The 17,486-nt window shown below is 39.0% G+C and overlaps 1 protein-coding gene across 1 annotated transcript; it reads left to right on the top strand.

The window, feature by feature from the left end:
- Positions 1–5,303: 5,303 nt before the first annotated feature.
- On the top strand, positions 5,304–7,603 carry LOC131683402 (probable ATP-dependent RNA helicase pitchoune). Its single transcript, XM_058965347.1, has 5 exons — positions 5,304–5,539; positions 5,649–5,753; positions 5,813–6,478; positions 6,541–6,842; positions 6,897–7,603. The coding sequence occupies exons 1-5, from the start codon at positions 5,470–5,472 to the stop codon at positions 7,545–7,547; spliced, it is 1,794 nt and encodes a 597-aa protein (XP_058821330.1). The 5' UTR covers positions 5,304–5,469; the 3' UTR covers positions 7,548–7,603.
- Positions 7,604–17,486: the final 9,883 nt, after the last annotated feature.

Genomic DNA, 17,486 nt, shown 5'->3' with positions numbered 1-17,486 from the left:
GAAAAGAATGTTTGAGAGGACCACCCTAGCTACATTTTACTTTAAAAGAAAGCGAATTTAATCCCCAAAAATATTCTCTCAGCATAATTTCTCTAAAATGAACGGTTTGGGAGTTATTGATTTTTGTACCGAAAAATCGCCCTTGTGACTCATAGTGCATTCAAAGAAAATCAACAGTGCATATTTCCAGACTTGGTTTTATTTCCAATTTAGAACTATTGTGTTTTTTACATCCTAGATTGCATGATTCAATGATCGAAACCCAAAACTTCATGAAGTATTTGAAATTATTAAATTAAAATTTGTGTTTGCTATTGAAATTGACAAAATGATTGTATATATAGTATATAGTCCCTTTGGCGATTGTTTACTTTTTCGGTCCCACCTATCAGCATTGAAGTATCGCCCTTACGTTTTTTTACAATACCAATTTTACAATTGGTGGGGGTTTGGTGAAAATCGATCTTAATGTCTAAACGGCATAATTCCGAAACCGTAATTTTTGAAGTTTTAAAATTATGCAGAATTAATTTTTCAGAAAATAGTAACAGAGCAAATAAGTACCAAAGTCCAAAAAAATCAATTTTTGTCAAGCGTTATTTTTTCGAGTTTACATCAAATCTCAATGTTTCATGCATTATAATGTCATTTGGCATCAAAAATACAAATTTGATTTTGAAAATTTTTCATTTCAGTTTATATGGGAATTTGTTGTGTGATTGCACTCTTCAACTCGTAACTCAGGAACCGGAAGTCCAATCAATAAAAAATTCAATAGCAGCCGATGGGAAGATTGTACCTTTCATTTGAGACTAACTTTGTGCAAATCGATCCAGCCATCTCTGATTAACAGAGGTCACATTTTTTTCACATACACACATACACACACATACACACATACATACAGACATACATACACACAGACATTTTCCGATCTCGACGAACTGAGTCGATTAGCATATGACACTCGATCCTCCGGTGAATGAGAAAGGCAAAAACATTTTAAGCAATTGTTGAAATTTATGCATTTTTTGTTGAGCAGTTCTATGTTTCATAGAATTAAATCAATTTTAACTTCGCTTCCTATTAAATAAAGACCCTTATTACAGTACATCTCTACAAAAACGAGATCAATTTGAAAATAAATCTGAGGATTATGATTGATTACAGAACTCTGGAATTTTCTATTGGAATGTTTTCAGACAGGAATTTGATATTGATGCTATTAGACAACTGTGAAATCAAGACCAAGAGATCAGTTACATATCAGGACCCCATTCCGACAATTTATCAAAAGTCCTCATGATGTTTACAAGAACAGGTTATCAATCTACGGATCAGATAATTGTTATTGTAATATTGAATTAAATCAGTCTGCATCAATAAATTTTCAACTTCAATCCAATTTTTTTTGGGTGTTGTGGGGGGGGGGGGGGGTTGTATGGTGTTAAACCCCAAAATCTTCTCTTGGCTACGCCGTTGCTTGGAGTTATTTATTTCGCTTCTCATTTTCCGATATGTTTCAGATCGATCCAATGGTTATAAGTTAGCAAAATTGCAGTCAGAAAGTTCGCACAAATGAACATTTTTGTACTGATAAGTTATCAAGTTCCTTCCAGATAACTTGGAAGTGTTCGGTGATTATTTCTAGCGGTTGTAGATAGTAAAATGAAATACAAAATTCGTTTTATCGAAATAATGTTTGGCTTATTTTAATGGATTATTACTATATTGAACAATAAATAAGCGACAAAGAGTAATCAACAAACAACAAGCCATAGCTTTTAAAGTATTCAAAATAGATATTTGAAGTCTTCAGTAACGTTATTCGCAAAAGTAAGAGCTACAAATTTGCTGAAGGCATCATTTCGATATAATCACTTCCAAAAAAAATTGTGAAAATATCTCACTCGTAGGGGGATTAATCAGCAAAAGCACAATACCAAAAGAAAGGGCATATTACCTCCATTAAATTCTCCGAAGATACTATTGACCTAAAATAAGCCGTTTTGGCGTTAATAATAGATTACATGTTTTTGGTCATATTTCTGGCTATGGGAAATGATAAAAATCTTTTGTCCGCATTTAATGTTAAATATCTCTTTTGATAATAGTACGATTTCAACAATCTATAGCTTGTTCGAAAGGTATTCGTTAAAGCTGTCTAAAAACATATAAATTGTTAATCTACATTGTCAATTTCGGCAGATAATTTAAAAAAACTGCAAAAAACGCCATTTTTGCGCATTCAAACATTCATATCTTGGAAACTAAACATCAGAATCAAAAACAAATTAATAGCGTTCATACTGTTTTTTAGTTCTTTCATTTAAAATTGGTTTGGATAAGATCGGTTCAGCCATTGCTGAGAAACACGAATGAGAATTTGTCCGTTACATACACACACACACAGACACACACACACACACACACACACAGACATTGTCCCAAATCGTCGAGCTGAGTCGATTGGTATATAAGACTCGGCCCTTCGGGCCTCGGAAAAAATCTTGAAAGTTTGAGCGAATTCTATACATTTCTTTTATAAGAAATGTAAAAACAAGCAAAAATATTTTACAATTCACAAAAGTTGGCTGTTTCATTCCAGTTTAAAGTTGTTTTTTTGTGACAAAGTATGTCATTAGTGTTCTTTTTGCCATCAAATATTTTTTGATAAATTCCTTCACATAAAACAGGAAATGGATACACCGTCGGGAAAAAGCCGATAAAGCACAAACATTCTACGTTGCCACTAGCTAAAAAAGATTGGATAATGTGATTGAATACATCAGAGATGACCTTCAAAAGTTACTAAACTAACGTCTCTGCGACACAAACTAATTGATGCTGAATGGACGAAGCGAAATATTTAACGCATTTATTTCACTAAAATCATTCCGAAATATTAATTCAAAAAATAAAATTCCATTGAATTTAAAAGTATGATTTTTTCTGGATCGCCACAGAAATCAACCAATGAACCCCTTGAAATCAATGACATTCAAACGTCAATCAGTTTTTGACTTTCAGTTTTGACATAAGAGTGTCTTTTAGTTGGAGCATGCCCCAACTAGCGAACACCCAACTAACGAACAGCCCAACTAGCGAACACCCAACTAACGAATTTGCGCTGTATAACCATTGCCTAGTATAATATCGAACATACCCATCGTCGTTTTTCCATACTCGATCATACAAACTGTGAGTGGTTAAGAACAGCCAACATATCAAAATATTATTTTTTTCATTTTTTTCGTATAATAACATTCAAGAACTTTATGATGACATGGATATTTTAGAGCTACACTGAGCCAAAAAATCACGTACGTTTCATGTGAAAAAACACCTAAATTTAAAAAACGATTATGCACATCAGATTCATATGCATCAAATAAAACTTATACAATCACCAATGAATTTCAAATACAAAATGAATAACTTTCAAGCGTGCCCCACATACATATTATGTGTCCATCACATACTTCTAGCGTTATGTGTAAAACACATTATTATTACGGGTACATACAATGTGAAAAAATCAGACACATTCAACATGGCGTCAACAAACAGCACGGCGGTGAATACATTGCTCCCGGACTTTTGCTTTTTCTAATTAAATGTGAAGACGTTAGAAATACATATATATCCGCTATCTCTGCTCCAGGTTGAAAATTCCAAGATGGCATGGAGTGCATTACAAATCAATTATCAACACGGACCAGCAAGTCCAGCCGGAAAATGTGCCAAAGTTCTGGCTGGCTCTAGTTAGCACCTGGCTCCAGTGATTGTTTTGTCACTGGAGTCGGTTATTAACTAGAGCCAGTCAGAATACCGGCTCAATTTCCAGCTGAGCTTTACTAGGATTATCCGCGCATTTATTAAACCAAGCTACATTACCTACCAAAGCATTTGAATACTATTATACAAGCAACTAACAATCACATGAATATCAGATACACCCACTTCACGTAACACAATTGCTATTATACATTCAGTTAATAATCATCTGAATATCATATAAAAGGTATATAAGTTTCAAATAGAAAATATGTGGCATTCCGGTGGCAAGTAACTGAACCTCACGTAAGATATATCTGTAATCAATACTGGTTTTTATAGGGCGGAAGAGAGAACAGATTATGTGTGAAAATAATAACATTCATGTGAAAAGTATTATGGAAAATATTTACATGTTTTTGCATATGAAATGTAAGTGATATTTTGGTTGAGTGTAGGGATAAATAAAATATTATGGTGGAGAAAAACAACCATACTATTGGGAATAATTTCTTCCTATTAATAGTTTCAATTCTACCGATTTATTGTCTTATTTTTTGCGCCATCTTCTTAAGAAAATTATGCTGAAGCTAGTGGATTGTCGCTTCATTCAAGTGAGCTATAGCTGAAATATTATAAAACGACAGACAAGACATTGTATGGTACCATTTCATACACGGAAGATATTGGAAATGGCAACTAAAGTGAGTATGGTTGTTAATGGTTAAATTATAATAATTTGAATATTTCAGTAGTATTTCCGATATGGTGAGTATCATATGAATGGTTTGAAAATAGTTCCAATGATATCTAGAATTGAATGTATAAAATTTGGACTACTTCATACCATTTTTCTTCTATTCAATACAAAATCGCAATTTGCGCTGTAACAATACAGTTATTTTGCAGTAATTTACAATGAATGTTAATGATACATTACAACATTGAGCAAATAAACAAATAAACAACAAAAACAAACAATAAACCTTAATGTTTCTAAATAACAGAAAGTAAAATTGACTTTTACAGTGAAAAGCTGGGGATGACACTTACATTAAAAAATTTGTTTTGTAACCATTATTTAATGTACTGTACCATTTTTTATGGACAGCAAAATAAATTGTTACATGAAATAAAATAAATAAATAAAATAAATAAATAAAATAATATCTATTGTTTGTGGCACTAAAAACTGGATTCTAACCACAATGCGCACATACTATTCTTCTATTAAATTCTTCTCATAGACTGGTTAGTTCGACTTGTCTGTCAATGAAAGTACAATCTCTATCACTTGAAATACATGTGTTTTGACAGCTCGCAGTTTTCAGTAGCAGTTTGATCACTCGCACTTTGAAAACGCGGAGTCCAGGTTGGGGGGATGTGCGCAATATTGTTCTATGATTGTTTTTATTGGTATTAATTTCTATTCGGGTATATTTCGGTTAAAAATAAACCTAAACTGGTATTTTTTATAAGCGTGTATTGAATTCTCGAATTTAAAAACCAACACCGCTGGGCACTGAACGCTGCTGTCATCACAATTTAATGTCATAAAAAAATCTTGAAATCAACGAACTGCAATTTCTTCTCGCACGTGTGCTTCAATTGTTTAACTTTTATTGGTTTTCTCAAAAATCACATACCAAAATATAAGGCATATAAGTGTTTATAGTCTAGCTCATCAGTACAATGGGCAAGAAAATTAAGTTGAAAAATAAACGGCAAATACCACCTACGGCCTCTGTTAGTAATGGCAAAGGTGAGTTGAGAGCAACGTGTTTATACATTATTCGCCTCAGTTTATATCGAGAATAATTCTATTAATTAATAATTAATGGTTTATATCTGAATTAATGTTTTATTTTCAGCGTCAGTAGAGGATTTGGAAGAAAACTTTGAATTAGAACCTGAGCAATCAAAGTCGGAGAAAAAGAAAAAGAAACGTTCCAACCATGAAGCTCAGCCGGGAGCATGTGAGTGTTTGGAATAAAATTCGTTTATCTTATTAACAAGCTTTTATTTCCGTTTTCAGTTGTTAAAAGACCTAAGTATTCTGACGACGAGGAAGATGTACAAAACGGCGAAGAAACACTGGAAAACAGCAATCAAGAAACACCGGTAGTTGGAGGAGGCAGCTCATACGAAGTGCTACTTGGAAATCAAGAGTTTGAAACCCTCAAGGGTAAAATCTCGGACAACACGCTGAAGGCAGTTGGGGAGATGGGATTCACGAAAATGACCGAGATTCAGGCGAAATCTATCCCTCCTCTGCTGGAGGGTCGAGATTTGATTGGATCGGCTAAAACTGGAAGCGGCAAAACGTTGGCTTTCCTCATTCCGGCTGTAGAGTTGATCTACAAGCTGCAGTTTAAACCCCGCAATGGTACTGGTGTAATAATTATTTCGCCTACGCGAGAGCTGGCCATGCAAATTTTTGGCGTTTTGAAGGAATTGATGGCACATCATCACCATACCTACGGATTGCTGATGGGAGGAGCCAGTCGGCATACAGAAAATGAAAAACTGGCGAAGGGATTGAACATTATAGTTGCGACTCCTGGTCGCCTGCTGGATCATCTTAAGGGGACGCCAAACTTTTTGTTCAAAAACTTACAGTGCTTGGTGATAGACGAATGCGATCGAATATTGGAAATTGGGTTTGAGGAAGATATGAAACAGATCATTGGAATTCTTCCAAGTGAGTCACGCACATGATTGGTTGATAATTTTTGGTTTTCACGTTATTTTTTGTATTTTCAGAGAAACGTCAAACAATGCTCTTTTCGGCGACGCAAACATCTCGGACGGAAGAACTTGGCAAGTTAGCTCTGAAATCGGAACCTATCTATGTTGGGGTGGACGATAACAAAACGGAAGCCACTGTTAGTGGTTTGGAACAGGGCTATATTGTGTGTCCTTCGGAGAAACGTCTACTTGTTTTATTCACGTTTTTAAAAAAGAACCGCAAGAAGAAGGTGATGGTGTTCTTTTCGTCCTGTTTGTCGGTAAAGTTTCACCACGAGCTGTTTAATTACATCGATTTGCCAGTAAATTCGATTCATGTAAGTACATATAATTACTCCAAGACTAAAAATAAAGAAAGCATTCTTGTACAGGGTAAACAAAAACAAGCGAAACGCACCTCGGTTTTCTTCCAATTCTGCAACGCCGAGTCGGGAATCCTGCTATGCACAGACGTGGCTGCTCGCGGTTTGGATATTCCAGCCGTCGATTGGATTGTGCAGTACGACCCACCCAACGACACAAAGGAGTACATTCATCGAGTCGGGCGAACGGCACGTGGTGAGAACCTTTGCGGACATGCTTTGCTTCTGTTACGTCCGGAAGAAGTTGGCTTTCTGAAGTACCTTAAGCAAGCAAAGGTCCCACTGAATGAGTTTGAATTTTCGTGGAGCAAAATAGCCGACATCCAGTTGCAGCTGGAGAATCTTCTGTCGAAGAATTACTTCTTGAATCAGTCGGGCAAATTGGCATTCAAGTCGTACGTACGCTCGTACGAAGGACACCACATGAAGGACGTTTTTAACGTGGGTAACCTGGACCTGCTGCAGGTGGCGAAAAATTTCGGCTTTACGCAGCCTCCTTACGTGGACTTTGGCAAGAGTTACAAGATCCAAAATTCGGACCGACGGGCGGGTAATCGAGGTCTTGGGCACTTCAAGACGCTTAATAAGGACAAGAAAGGGGAGACGAAGTTTAAGCACATTAAAAATCGGAAAGAGCTGAAGAAGGTTAACTACGAATGATGAATGTTGACGGTGCTTCTATTGGTAATAAAGAGGATACCGATTATGATAGTAAACTTTGTTTTATTTTATTTAAATTGAAATCTCCTTTGTTATGTCTCCACTGTTAGTCAACAGATCGTAAACAGAAATTTGAAGGCGATGATTATTCTAAATGAAAAATTTCCAGTGACAAGTTTTTATTTTAATCACAGTATCCTGCATGTATGCAATGCTCAAGTTCCGCAAAAAATGCAAATCAACACAACGTATTGCATACATACAGGACATTTTGTGGGTAAAAACAAAATTCGTCGCGGGAAAATTGAGTTTTCATGTCGTAATATTAACCGATTATCAAAATTGTAGCATGCGAACACATCTACAAACGATTAATTTTGAGGCTTGGGGTTCCGTGTAACTTTTTGGGCTGTTCAATGGGCAGCAGTATGATATTCTACGGCATTGTCTGGTTTTCTTTCGGGACGTCACATACAACGGGTCAGCTGCAAGAAACGTTAACATTTGTCTTATTTATTTGCGGTAGTGGATGCTGGCTGATATACGAATTTGGCATCCATAAAATTTTACTTGCTGTGCAATTAAAGTAGTTTTCCCAAAGTGGGTGCCGTCATTTTTGTTTTCGTAAAATGACGGCCCTGCACTGGGAATTAAGTCTACTTTACTTTGAAATGGTGCAATGATGTTTTTTGAAGCCATTTTTTTAAATTTAATACGGATTTACTATGTACTAGTTGAACTAAAATAATTATCCGAAGCTTTGTTGCATTCAAATTTAGCGAGAGAAGGAAGTTCTCGATTCCAGTGGATAAACAGCGTAGGAGTCGCCATTTTTGTGTCTTAAAATGGCGATCCTACACTAAGCAGTAAAAAATGAATTCAAATAGTTGATCCGAAAAAATGTAAAACTTTATTGGCCCTGATAGCAGAGAAGAAACTCCGTAACAACGAACTAAAACAATTATCCGAAGCTTTGTTAAATTCATGTATGCACTCGAGCGAACTAAACTCATATAAACATAGGACATATCGAGTCAATCCGCCCTTTTTTAATGTTCATATGGGGGCGGTCCTATCTCGCGCTAGCTGTACTAAAATAGTTATCCGAAGTTTTGTTGCATTCGAATTTTCTTGTGAAAATATACCCAGATACCAAATTTTCGGGCTGCTGTCATCTCTGCCAGATTTCCGTCGGGCCTTGGTTTAGCAGCCCGGCTCCGTGTGCATCCTGTTGGATCAGCTCAACTCTGTTCTGCGCACTGACACCACCTGTGTATTTATCCAAAAGAACCTGCGATTTGGTTTCGCCCATTAATTTAATCGGTTATTTTGTGGATGTGTGAGTGCGTGAACAACTAAACCCTAGAAGCATACCTTTAACTAGTCAAACGGCATTCGTGCTACATATCCAACGCACTGCAGCATGTCGTGTATTATCAGCCTTCTGAGGTCAGCGTTTTTGTAAAGTTGATACAGCTCATGCGTCTGCGCCATTTTGTACTGTGCCGTCGAGTATTGAATTGCATAGTTCTCTCAAATGAATCTAGCATTAGATAGTCTATTTCATTCAACGCACATGCCTCATGAATATGAATAATATGAGCTCGTCGATAACCTCGTGCTGCATCCTATCGATTCCCACCTTGAAACCGGGACGGTTTTTCTAATCTGACCTGTTACCGCGCACTTTGTCTAAGTTAAAAGTCAGCCCGATTCTCGTAGCCTTTTAAAAGGCAAACATGCGTCTTTCACTGCTCTGCGATGAAAACCAATGATGTCGATGACATCTGTGAAATCAAGAAGCATATGAGATCTCGTGATAAAGATTCCGTTCCTTTGCACATCGATTGTCCTTCTCGAAACTTGCTTTGGTGTACGCCGACGAAGAATTCAGCCGACGGGTACAGTTTGCTAAACAGAACACGGAAGAGTACCTTGTAGGCGGTATTGAGGATCGTTATGCCTCCTTAGTTATTATACTGAGCTTATTTCGGTAAAAAATATCGGGGGTCGGGCTACAAAATTTACATATCTATTTTTCAATATTTTACTATTGATTTATTAATTTATTGTATCGTAACCAACAGATCTCTTGATCTTAATTATATTTGAGAATGGACAATATTTTAGCCTTTATCGAATTCTTCGTCAAAAGGAAACAGCAGCAACAGCGCTGTGACGACCATAGTTGTTTCTTCTGAACAGCAATCGCAGGAGGAAGTTATTGCGTAGAGTTCGAACACGGGCTTGAAGACTCAGGCGTTCGAGGGTTATAGAGGAATTCCCCCTGACAATAAGTCCGCTTCATCATCTCATCGGGTGTGCAAAGGACACCGGAGTACGTGGTCTTCGAATGCCTAGGTTTGAAGAAATCCGAAGGGGTATGCCGGGTATGACAGTGGACAATATCGTCGAAAAGATGTGCCACGACGAGCATATCTGGGACGCAGTCAACAGAGTTGTTACGAGTGTACTCTTCGAGCTGCAGACGAAGTGGCGAAGGTACCAACAAAGTAGCATCATTGCCTAGAACGCCACCGTGGAGTTCAGCTGAGTAGTACGCGACGTAGAGCCAGGTTTGGGTCGTCGGTGCGCCAGTGAACCGGACGTGAAGCTCCACCGAAATCGCTGGATTGACCTCGACGCCATACCGGGCAGCTCGTGAGTAGGCTAGATCCATCGCCGGGATTAGACCGAGTAGACCGCGTCGAATAGTTAGCAGTGGGTCGTTGGGGCGCCAGTGAACAGAAAACTGCGCTCCATCCGGAATCTCTGGAAAGACCTCAGCACATACTGGCTGGCTCGTTGAGAAGCCATGTCCACCGCCGGGTACTGGACCGAGTGGGCGGAGCGGGGAGCTAAATGGCTTACAGAAACGAACATCGGCATCGGGAGCAATCTACCGCCAGGGAATTCACAGTAGGGTAGATTCATCGCTGTGGACTACCCGACAGAATCGTGACGAAAAGGGGAGATTATTGGCTCACGAAACAAACACCGGTACCGAGAGAAATTCCGTTGCCAGGGAACACTCAGTCGGAGTAAGTTAATATCCGAGTCAATCTCGATAAAGCTGGGAGCCAAATGGCTCAAGAAAGCGGGTGTCGGTTTCTGAGGAAATTCCTCCGTCGGAGAACTTGAGTTCACCGTTGGGAACTATCCAAGTCGATCGATGAGCTAAATGGCTCAAGGAATCAGCACCTAAACGGCTCATGGGAACGAGAGCTGAACGAAGACGTAATAGTTGGAGACAAGAAGCAAGAGAAGAGTCGAGAGTTAAATCAAAGCTGATAGGTCGAGTCATTCCATGAACCAAGTGAGGCTCCGGGATAGAGCAGAAGAAAGAAATGCGACGAAAGCACAACGAACCCCCCACCTCACCACGAAGTAATACCTTGACTTAGTTACGTGGGGAAGAAGGGCGTAAAAAGTAAGGAGTTTTTAGTGGTTAGGCACGAACGTGAGTTGTGAGTTACACACAGTGCCAATATACTACAGGCCAGGTTTTTGAAGCATTTTAAAGCATATTATAGAAAAAAAAACACAGTAAGTGCGAGACAAACAGGGCTCTCCGGATGCCTAGATTTATTCACTGACAAGTTTTGGTAGCTCGGCGGCTGAAATATGTTTCAGCAAGGAAGATGTTGGAGTGCGAAGTGTATGAACTGGCGTTGAACAGCCTCGACTCTGTCAATGTCGTTCTGATAGTACGGGTTTCAAACAGCAGAACAATATTCTAGTGTTAAGCGAACCAATAGCGATAGATAGCGGTTTTAGAAACTATGCGTCCCAAAAGTTTTTCGTTATTCAGAAGATGAAACCAAGCTGTCTTGATGCTTTACCACGATGTATGAAGATTGTGGTTTGAACGTTAGTGCCGAATCCATGATGATTCCCAGATCCTTCGAGGCTAACAAATGCTAGTTAAACTGAATCGATTGTCATTTCTGCGTGAACGTGACAATTGAACCACCAAATTTAAAATCATTATGTTTAGATCACATCACGTACTAAAGCTCTCCACTACACTGCGAAGAAACTCTGCAGCGGTTTGTCGATTTGCATTTGTGAAAAAAATTCCTGTCATCGACAAAAGAAAAGCGGGGTCCTTTTAATCTCATATTGGCACCATTAAAATAGAGCAGGAATATTGCTTGACCGAGATGGCTTCCTTGCGGAATGTAGGATGTACCACGGAATGGTGCAGATAGACAATCCCTGATGCTGATTTGCAGTTGCCTTCCATCGCGGTAGGATCGCAACCAGCGCAAAAGTTGCCCATGAATACCGAGTTTGTCCAGCTTCGCTATTATGATATCATGGTTGATTTTGTCGAAGATCGCAGATAGCATCGGTTTGCAATTCGTCAGCGAATCCATCGAGTATATATGTTGTGAACGAGAATAATTTGGTTGCCGATCGTTTAGGCACAAAACCTAGGTGGTCGACTGCAATGTAGTGCGAAAGTCAGTGGCGGATCCACGGGGAGGGTCCTAGTTAGAATCGGTTGTGTCACTGAAGCCGGAATAATAACTAGAACCAGCCAGCATACCGGTTCATTTCCGGTTGAACTCGACTGGGAGATAACTCGAAGACTCGTTGAAGGTGTGCAAGAAACCCACTGATGCAGTTTTTGACAAAATTCGAAGGAACGCCATCTGAGCCCGACCAACTAGATGCTATCAGCTTCAAAGCAATCAGTTTCTGTAAATAGACACTTGGTTTAATTTTGTGATTTCTTAATTTTGCAGAGCGTTGGTGAAGAGAGGAAGGGACGTCTGGGCACGTATTCATAGAGAAAGATTTTTCCAAACTTAGTATTTAGCCCTACAGCATTTCGGTGTACCTGAAATTAGTAAAAAAATCAATATTTTCAACTCGCTTGGAATTTGTGGATTGGAAGAGTTCGAATGTTTTTTTTGACTTGGAATAAATCGTTTAAAAAGGTATTTTTTAAAGTTGGTGCAATACACAGCAAGTCTACTATTGTCAGTTAGTTGTAGGCCAAACTTATACAAACGGTTATGTTGAACTACGTTTGTAATAATATTGCCTTATTTAATACAGTCATCATCACTAGAAAGGGATATTGCTGATTATATAATAAAAATGATTAAACACCGCTAAAATATCACCATTTGGCATCCATGCAAAAAATCTTTAACAATTTTTGACATACTCTTAAGTTTGCGACGTTGTACAGTAGGTTGTTAGGTATCTAAAAAGATGGGTGGGTAATGTCTAGGACATAACCGGAGTGTCGTGACTACTCGTTTGACTTGTAATTCAAATCGAATGATACTCAATGAAATATGTGGGAATGTTTCAAGTTATTCTTTATAATAATTATGGTGGTTCTGAAAAGAACCTTTGTTGTTGGCGTCTGCGTTGATAGGGGATGCACTAGATTCTAAGCTCGTTGAGACATTCATTCATGAAATGAACAAATTTCATTTTTTCTTACTTTGAAATATCAATGTTAAAATGACTCGAAACAACCATCGGAATCTTTTTCCTAGCGTACAGAAATGAACACGCTTAGCGAAAAACTAGGGGCGGGTAATGTCCGGGACATAACCGCAATGATATTCTTAAAATTCTGCTTGTATCTCTTTCAAATGGCTAAATTTTACGCATTAAGTTCGATTCACCGGGTTCAGCGAAATTTTCCTGGGGATCCCGTTCGTTAGTCTATTCAGTAAAACAATTTTATTACCGAGTTCTCCGCATTGCATACAGGTCAATAATTTCATATGATTTCAACAAGCAGCCAATGTACTTGTATGAAAGGTGGGAGTATTTTGAAGTGGTTTTAGTGGAGGTAACAACATAAAATCGTGTATTGGATATTTTACAATGATTCTCCTTAACCCCGCAAAACCACGGGGATGGCAGCAGACGGTTAAGTTGTTTGGATGAGATGACAGTTATTATATGATAACTAAAAATATAAAATTGTTCTATAAATTGCAAAGTTATTGCCGTGTTAACCTGAAAATTTGTCATTTCATTCATATAGGAACAATCATTGAAATTATGTCAATTTATGCTTTGCAAGATTTGAAATAACTTCAAAGTGTGGTCACGACACCCCTGTTATATCATGTACATTACCAACCCATCTTTTTCCATTATGCATTCGTCCTAATAAGGACGGTTTGTAGATAACTATGGTTGTTGCGGAGACAACGAAGCTGATCTAAATAAAACAATTTATTCCGTGGTAGAATGCAATTATAAAATTCCTGCAAAATGTAATTTCTAATTCAGTGTTCAATAATTCAACAACTTTTCTACATACTTTTAGCGATCTAGCTTCGGCTAAAATTCTCTGGCAACACTGTCTATTCCAAACGATCGTACCCTCAATGCTTACACTGACCTATGCCAATAATAGCTTTTAGTCAAATGAACGCGGTTATGATCACTACTTCACTGTTTTCGTCTAGCTTATGTTGCTATTTACTAGGTTATTCACTAAGTAGATTTAACAATAGCACTAGCAATAGTAGTAGATTTATAATTTTAACGCAGAAATTCAATTTAGGCAATAGTTTAGTTCACTTTTGATTTTTGTATAGCACTAGAATATAGTATAGAGTAGATTTACGATGGCGATTTGTTTATATTTACGTCCTTCAGGTTGCTCCCGATCCTTTCATCAGGTCGGGTGCGGCGTGCAGTGGCGCAACATTTAGTGGGGGTAACGAAGCGGTAGTTGTTGACGGGGCGTAGTCAACAATGGTGATACTGTTCGGACGTGCCTAATAGCAAAAACAAAATCTCGAAGCAGCTCTTTTTGTACTACGAGTCAGCTCGAAACTATTTTTATTTTAATTACAATTAGTTTTCGTTTCCGGATTTTCTAATGCACTCTACTTACATTTATAGTTTTTACCCTCCTAATGCTATCTCTTCTATTTCAGGTTACCTTTCGCACGCACCTTCCAAACCTACAATTTTTATAACCTTTTTTAAATATATTTATTTTGCTTCAATTCTATTTTCTTCACCTTCTACCAATCGAAAATCCTTCAGTTTTATTTCCTCCGTCGCAATACTAATCAAGTTCACTATTTCCTCCGTTGCACTATTTATTTCTATCAGCTTCCAAAAAACTTTCCCTGCAATTCCTTCAAAATCTATCTATGAATTCTATTCGATCTATACCGGTGTGATGTTTGCTCGATGTCTTGTACGTTGTCATCACACGGGGTGTGTTTGCGGTCGGTTGTACTTGGGCGGTGCGTACACAGCCCCTACCCGTAACTCTGGCGAGGTCTCCTTGTCCGAACCAGATTTACGATCCTGGACTTCGAGCACCGCAAGCTTCGTAACTGGCCGTCTGAACTCACCTCTCGACGTCTTGACCATGGCTTACCTGATTCTACCGTCCGCTCCGCTGTAGACTTCGAGGACGATACCACGAACCCAACTCTTTCGTATCATTTCGTCTGCGATGTACACCAGCTCACCACTCGCCAGTGGATATGTCTCCGTATGCCACTTTGTCCGCTGATTTATCGACGGCAAGTATTCGGAAACCCACCGAGTCCACGGTCTGTCCGACAACAATTGGGACCGCTTGTAACGGTCGCGCAAAGCTGCAGCTTCATTCGTCGGAAGCACGGCATGTTCTACGGAAATTCCGCCAACGCCACGAACGAAATGATTCGGCGTCAGTGCTTCTTCCACTTCTGGTTCCAGGGATCTGTACGTCAGACGGCGCGAATTAATTAGATCCTCAGCTTCTGCGAGTACAGTCAGCAGTATTTCGTCGTTCATTGCTCTTCCATCATCGATCACGGTCAACGCTGTCTTGAGAGAACGTACCAGCCTCTCCCAAGCCCCGCCCATGTGCGGTGCGCTGGGTGGATTAAAATTCCATCGGGTTGTTGAATCTGTGAACGCTTCTGCTCCTTCGGCTCCAATTTGTCTTACGACCTCTTTGCTGGCTGCTTGGAAATTTGTTCCGTTGTCCGAAAAAAAACTCCAGCGGTTTGCCTCTGCGGCACACGAAACGGCGTATGGCCATCAAGCACGCTTGAGTCGTCAGGCTACACCTTATGGCTCTCGTTGTCAGGCAGGTGAACAAAGAGACGTACCTCTTCTCCGATCTACGACCAACGGTTACGGTTAACGGTCCACAAAAATCTACGCCGGTATAACTGAACGGTGGCTGATTTGGCGTGATGCGTGACACTGGTAGTGGTGCCATTCTAGGGTTTAGCGGCTTGCACTTTTTTACTTTGCGTTCTCGTGGCGTGCATAAGCCTTTCCTTTCCGTCCGGCTTCTAATGGCATAACCAAAACTAATATGCCGGCTTTCCCCCACCAACTGATCTCGTCAGGCAACCCAATACGAATAATCATAGGAACAAACATGTAGTGGACCTATATATAAACTTTTCATTATTTTATTGTTCGGTTGGTGCACCATATTGACGGCTCTGTCCGGGATGGGCTGGAAATTTTCACTTTTCCGAGTCGATTTCGAAAGATTTTTCAAAACACTATTTTTCCGTTGATAATGAATGTCCTACATATTCCAAAATTTAATACAACATTGGTACAAATATTTTCGACAAAATGCCGAAGAAATTGATTAAATCCATTCAGTACAACAAAAGATATAAGCGTTCAAAATCTTACATCATTTTTCTTCCGAAATTTTGAAAAGGGGCCCCTATATTGAAAGGTAAGTCGTTAGTCACGACAAAAAATACAAGGAAATAAAAAATCGAAAACAAAATGGTTATTGTGCGACGGCCATCTGGATCTTAATGTGCGATATGTTGATGAGGTAGACCTCTGTTCGCGACGTAAAACTGGAATGGATCTGTGGACTGCATTATCTATGGGTCACTGGTTCTCGGATGGATGAAGGGAGTTTCGAATTGTATTGTCACATTTGGGATTTTCGATTGATTGACACCGGTGTAGTGGATTGCACTGGTTTTGCACTTTCTAGCAGAAGTGTCAATGGAACATACCCAGTTTTCTGCACTTATGCTAGAAAGTGCAAAAACGGTGCAGTTTCAGTGCACTCCGCTACACTGCCCATAAACGCATAAGAGTCCCATGTGGATTTTTGTCGAAAATGAGTTATCCGTTGGATTGTATTCGGTATCACTACTGAATCACACTGCACAAATAAGATTACCGGGTTTGTTCAGAAAATATTAAAAAAATACCAAAACATGGTTGTCCCATCCATTTGGCTCAATGGATGGGACAATCTTGAACAGCGTTTTTCTCGGCTTGCTGTTTTTCAACATGGGACTCTTATGCTGTTATGGGCAGTATACCGGTATCAATCAATCGAAAACCCCAATTGAAACAGCATGTTTTCGGAACACTAACACAGTTTAATTTGTCGGAACAAGCCTCGGGACGTTTTAGGGACCATCCATAAATGACGTAGCATTATATGGGGGAGGGGGGAGTTTTGTATTTTGTGATGATGTGTGACGACAGTGGGGTAGGGGGTCATGTCATACTACATAGCTTTTGTGAAGGGGAATAACTAATTTCGTTCATCATTTTTTTGAAAAAATTACCGTGACAAGGGGGGGGGGTGGAGGATAGTTATCGTCAAGCTACGTAATTACCAGGGCGTATTTAGAGGTTTGTGACGAAATGCTACGATGGGGAGGGGGATGTTACAAATCACTCAAAAAATGCTACGTCATTTATGGATGATCCCTTACACCTTATGACACAATGACGGTTCGAAATTGAAAGAGAACTAAATCTAGCAGTATTGAGCTTTTATAGAATTGAAATACACATTATTTAGTACAATTTGTCTAATATTTTTAGTACGCCCAGGTTTTTTTACGCGGGGATACGTACCGCGTAAAAAATCGTGTAAAAAACCGTATAAAAAACGCGTTAATTAGAAAATCCGCGCAAAAAACCGCGTTTAAACGCGTAAAA

The sequence above is a fragment of the Topomyia yanbarensis genome, chromosome 2 (assembly GCF_030247195.1).
Source record: "Topomyia yanbarensis strain Yona2022 chromosome 2, ASM3024719v1, whole genome shotgun sequence".
NCBI lineage: Eukaryota > Metazoa > Arthropoda > Insecta > Diptera > Culicidae > Topomyia > Topomyia yanbarensis.
This window is presented reverse-complemented; position numbering and strand designations above follow the sequence as displayed.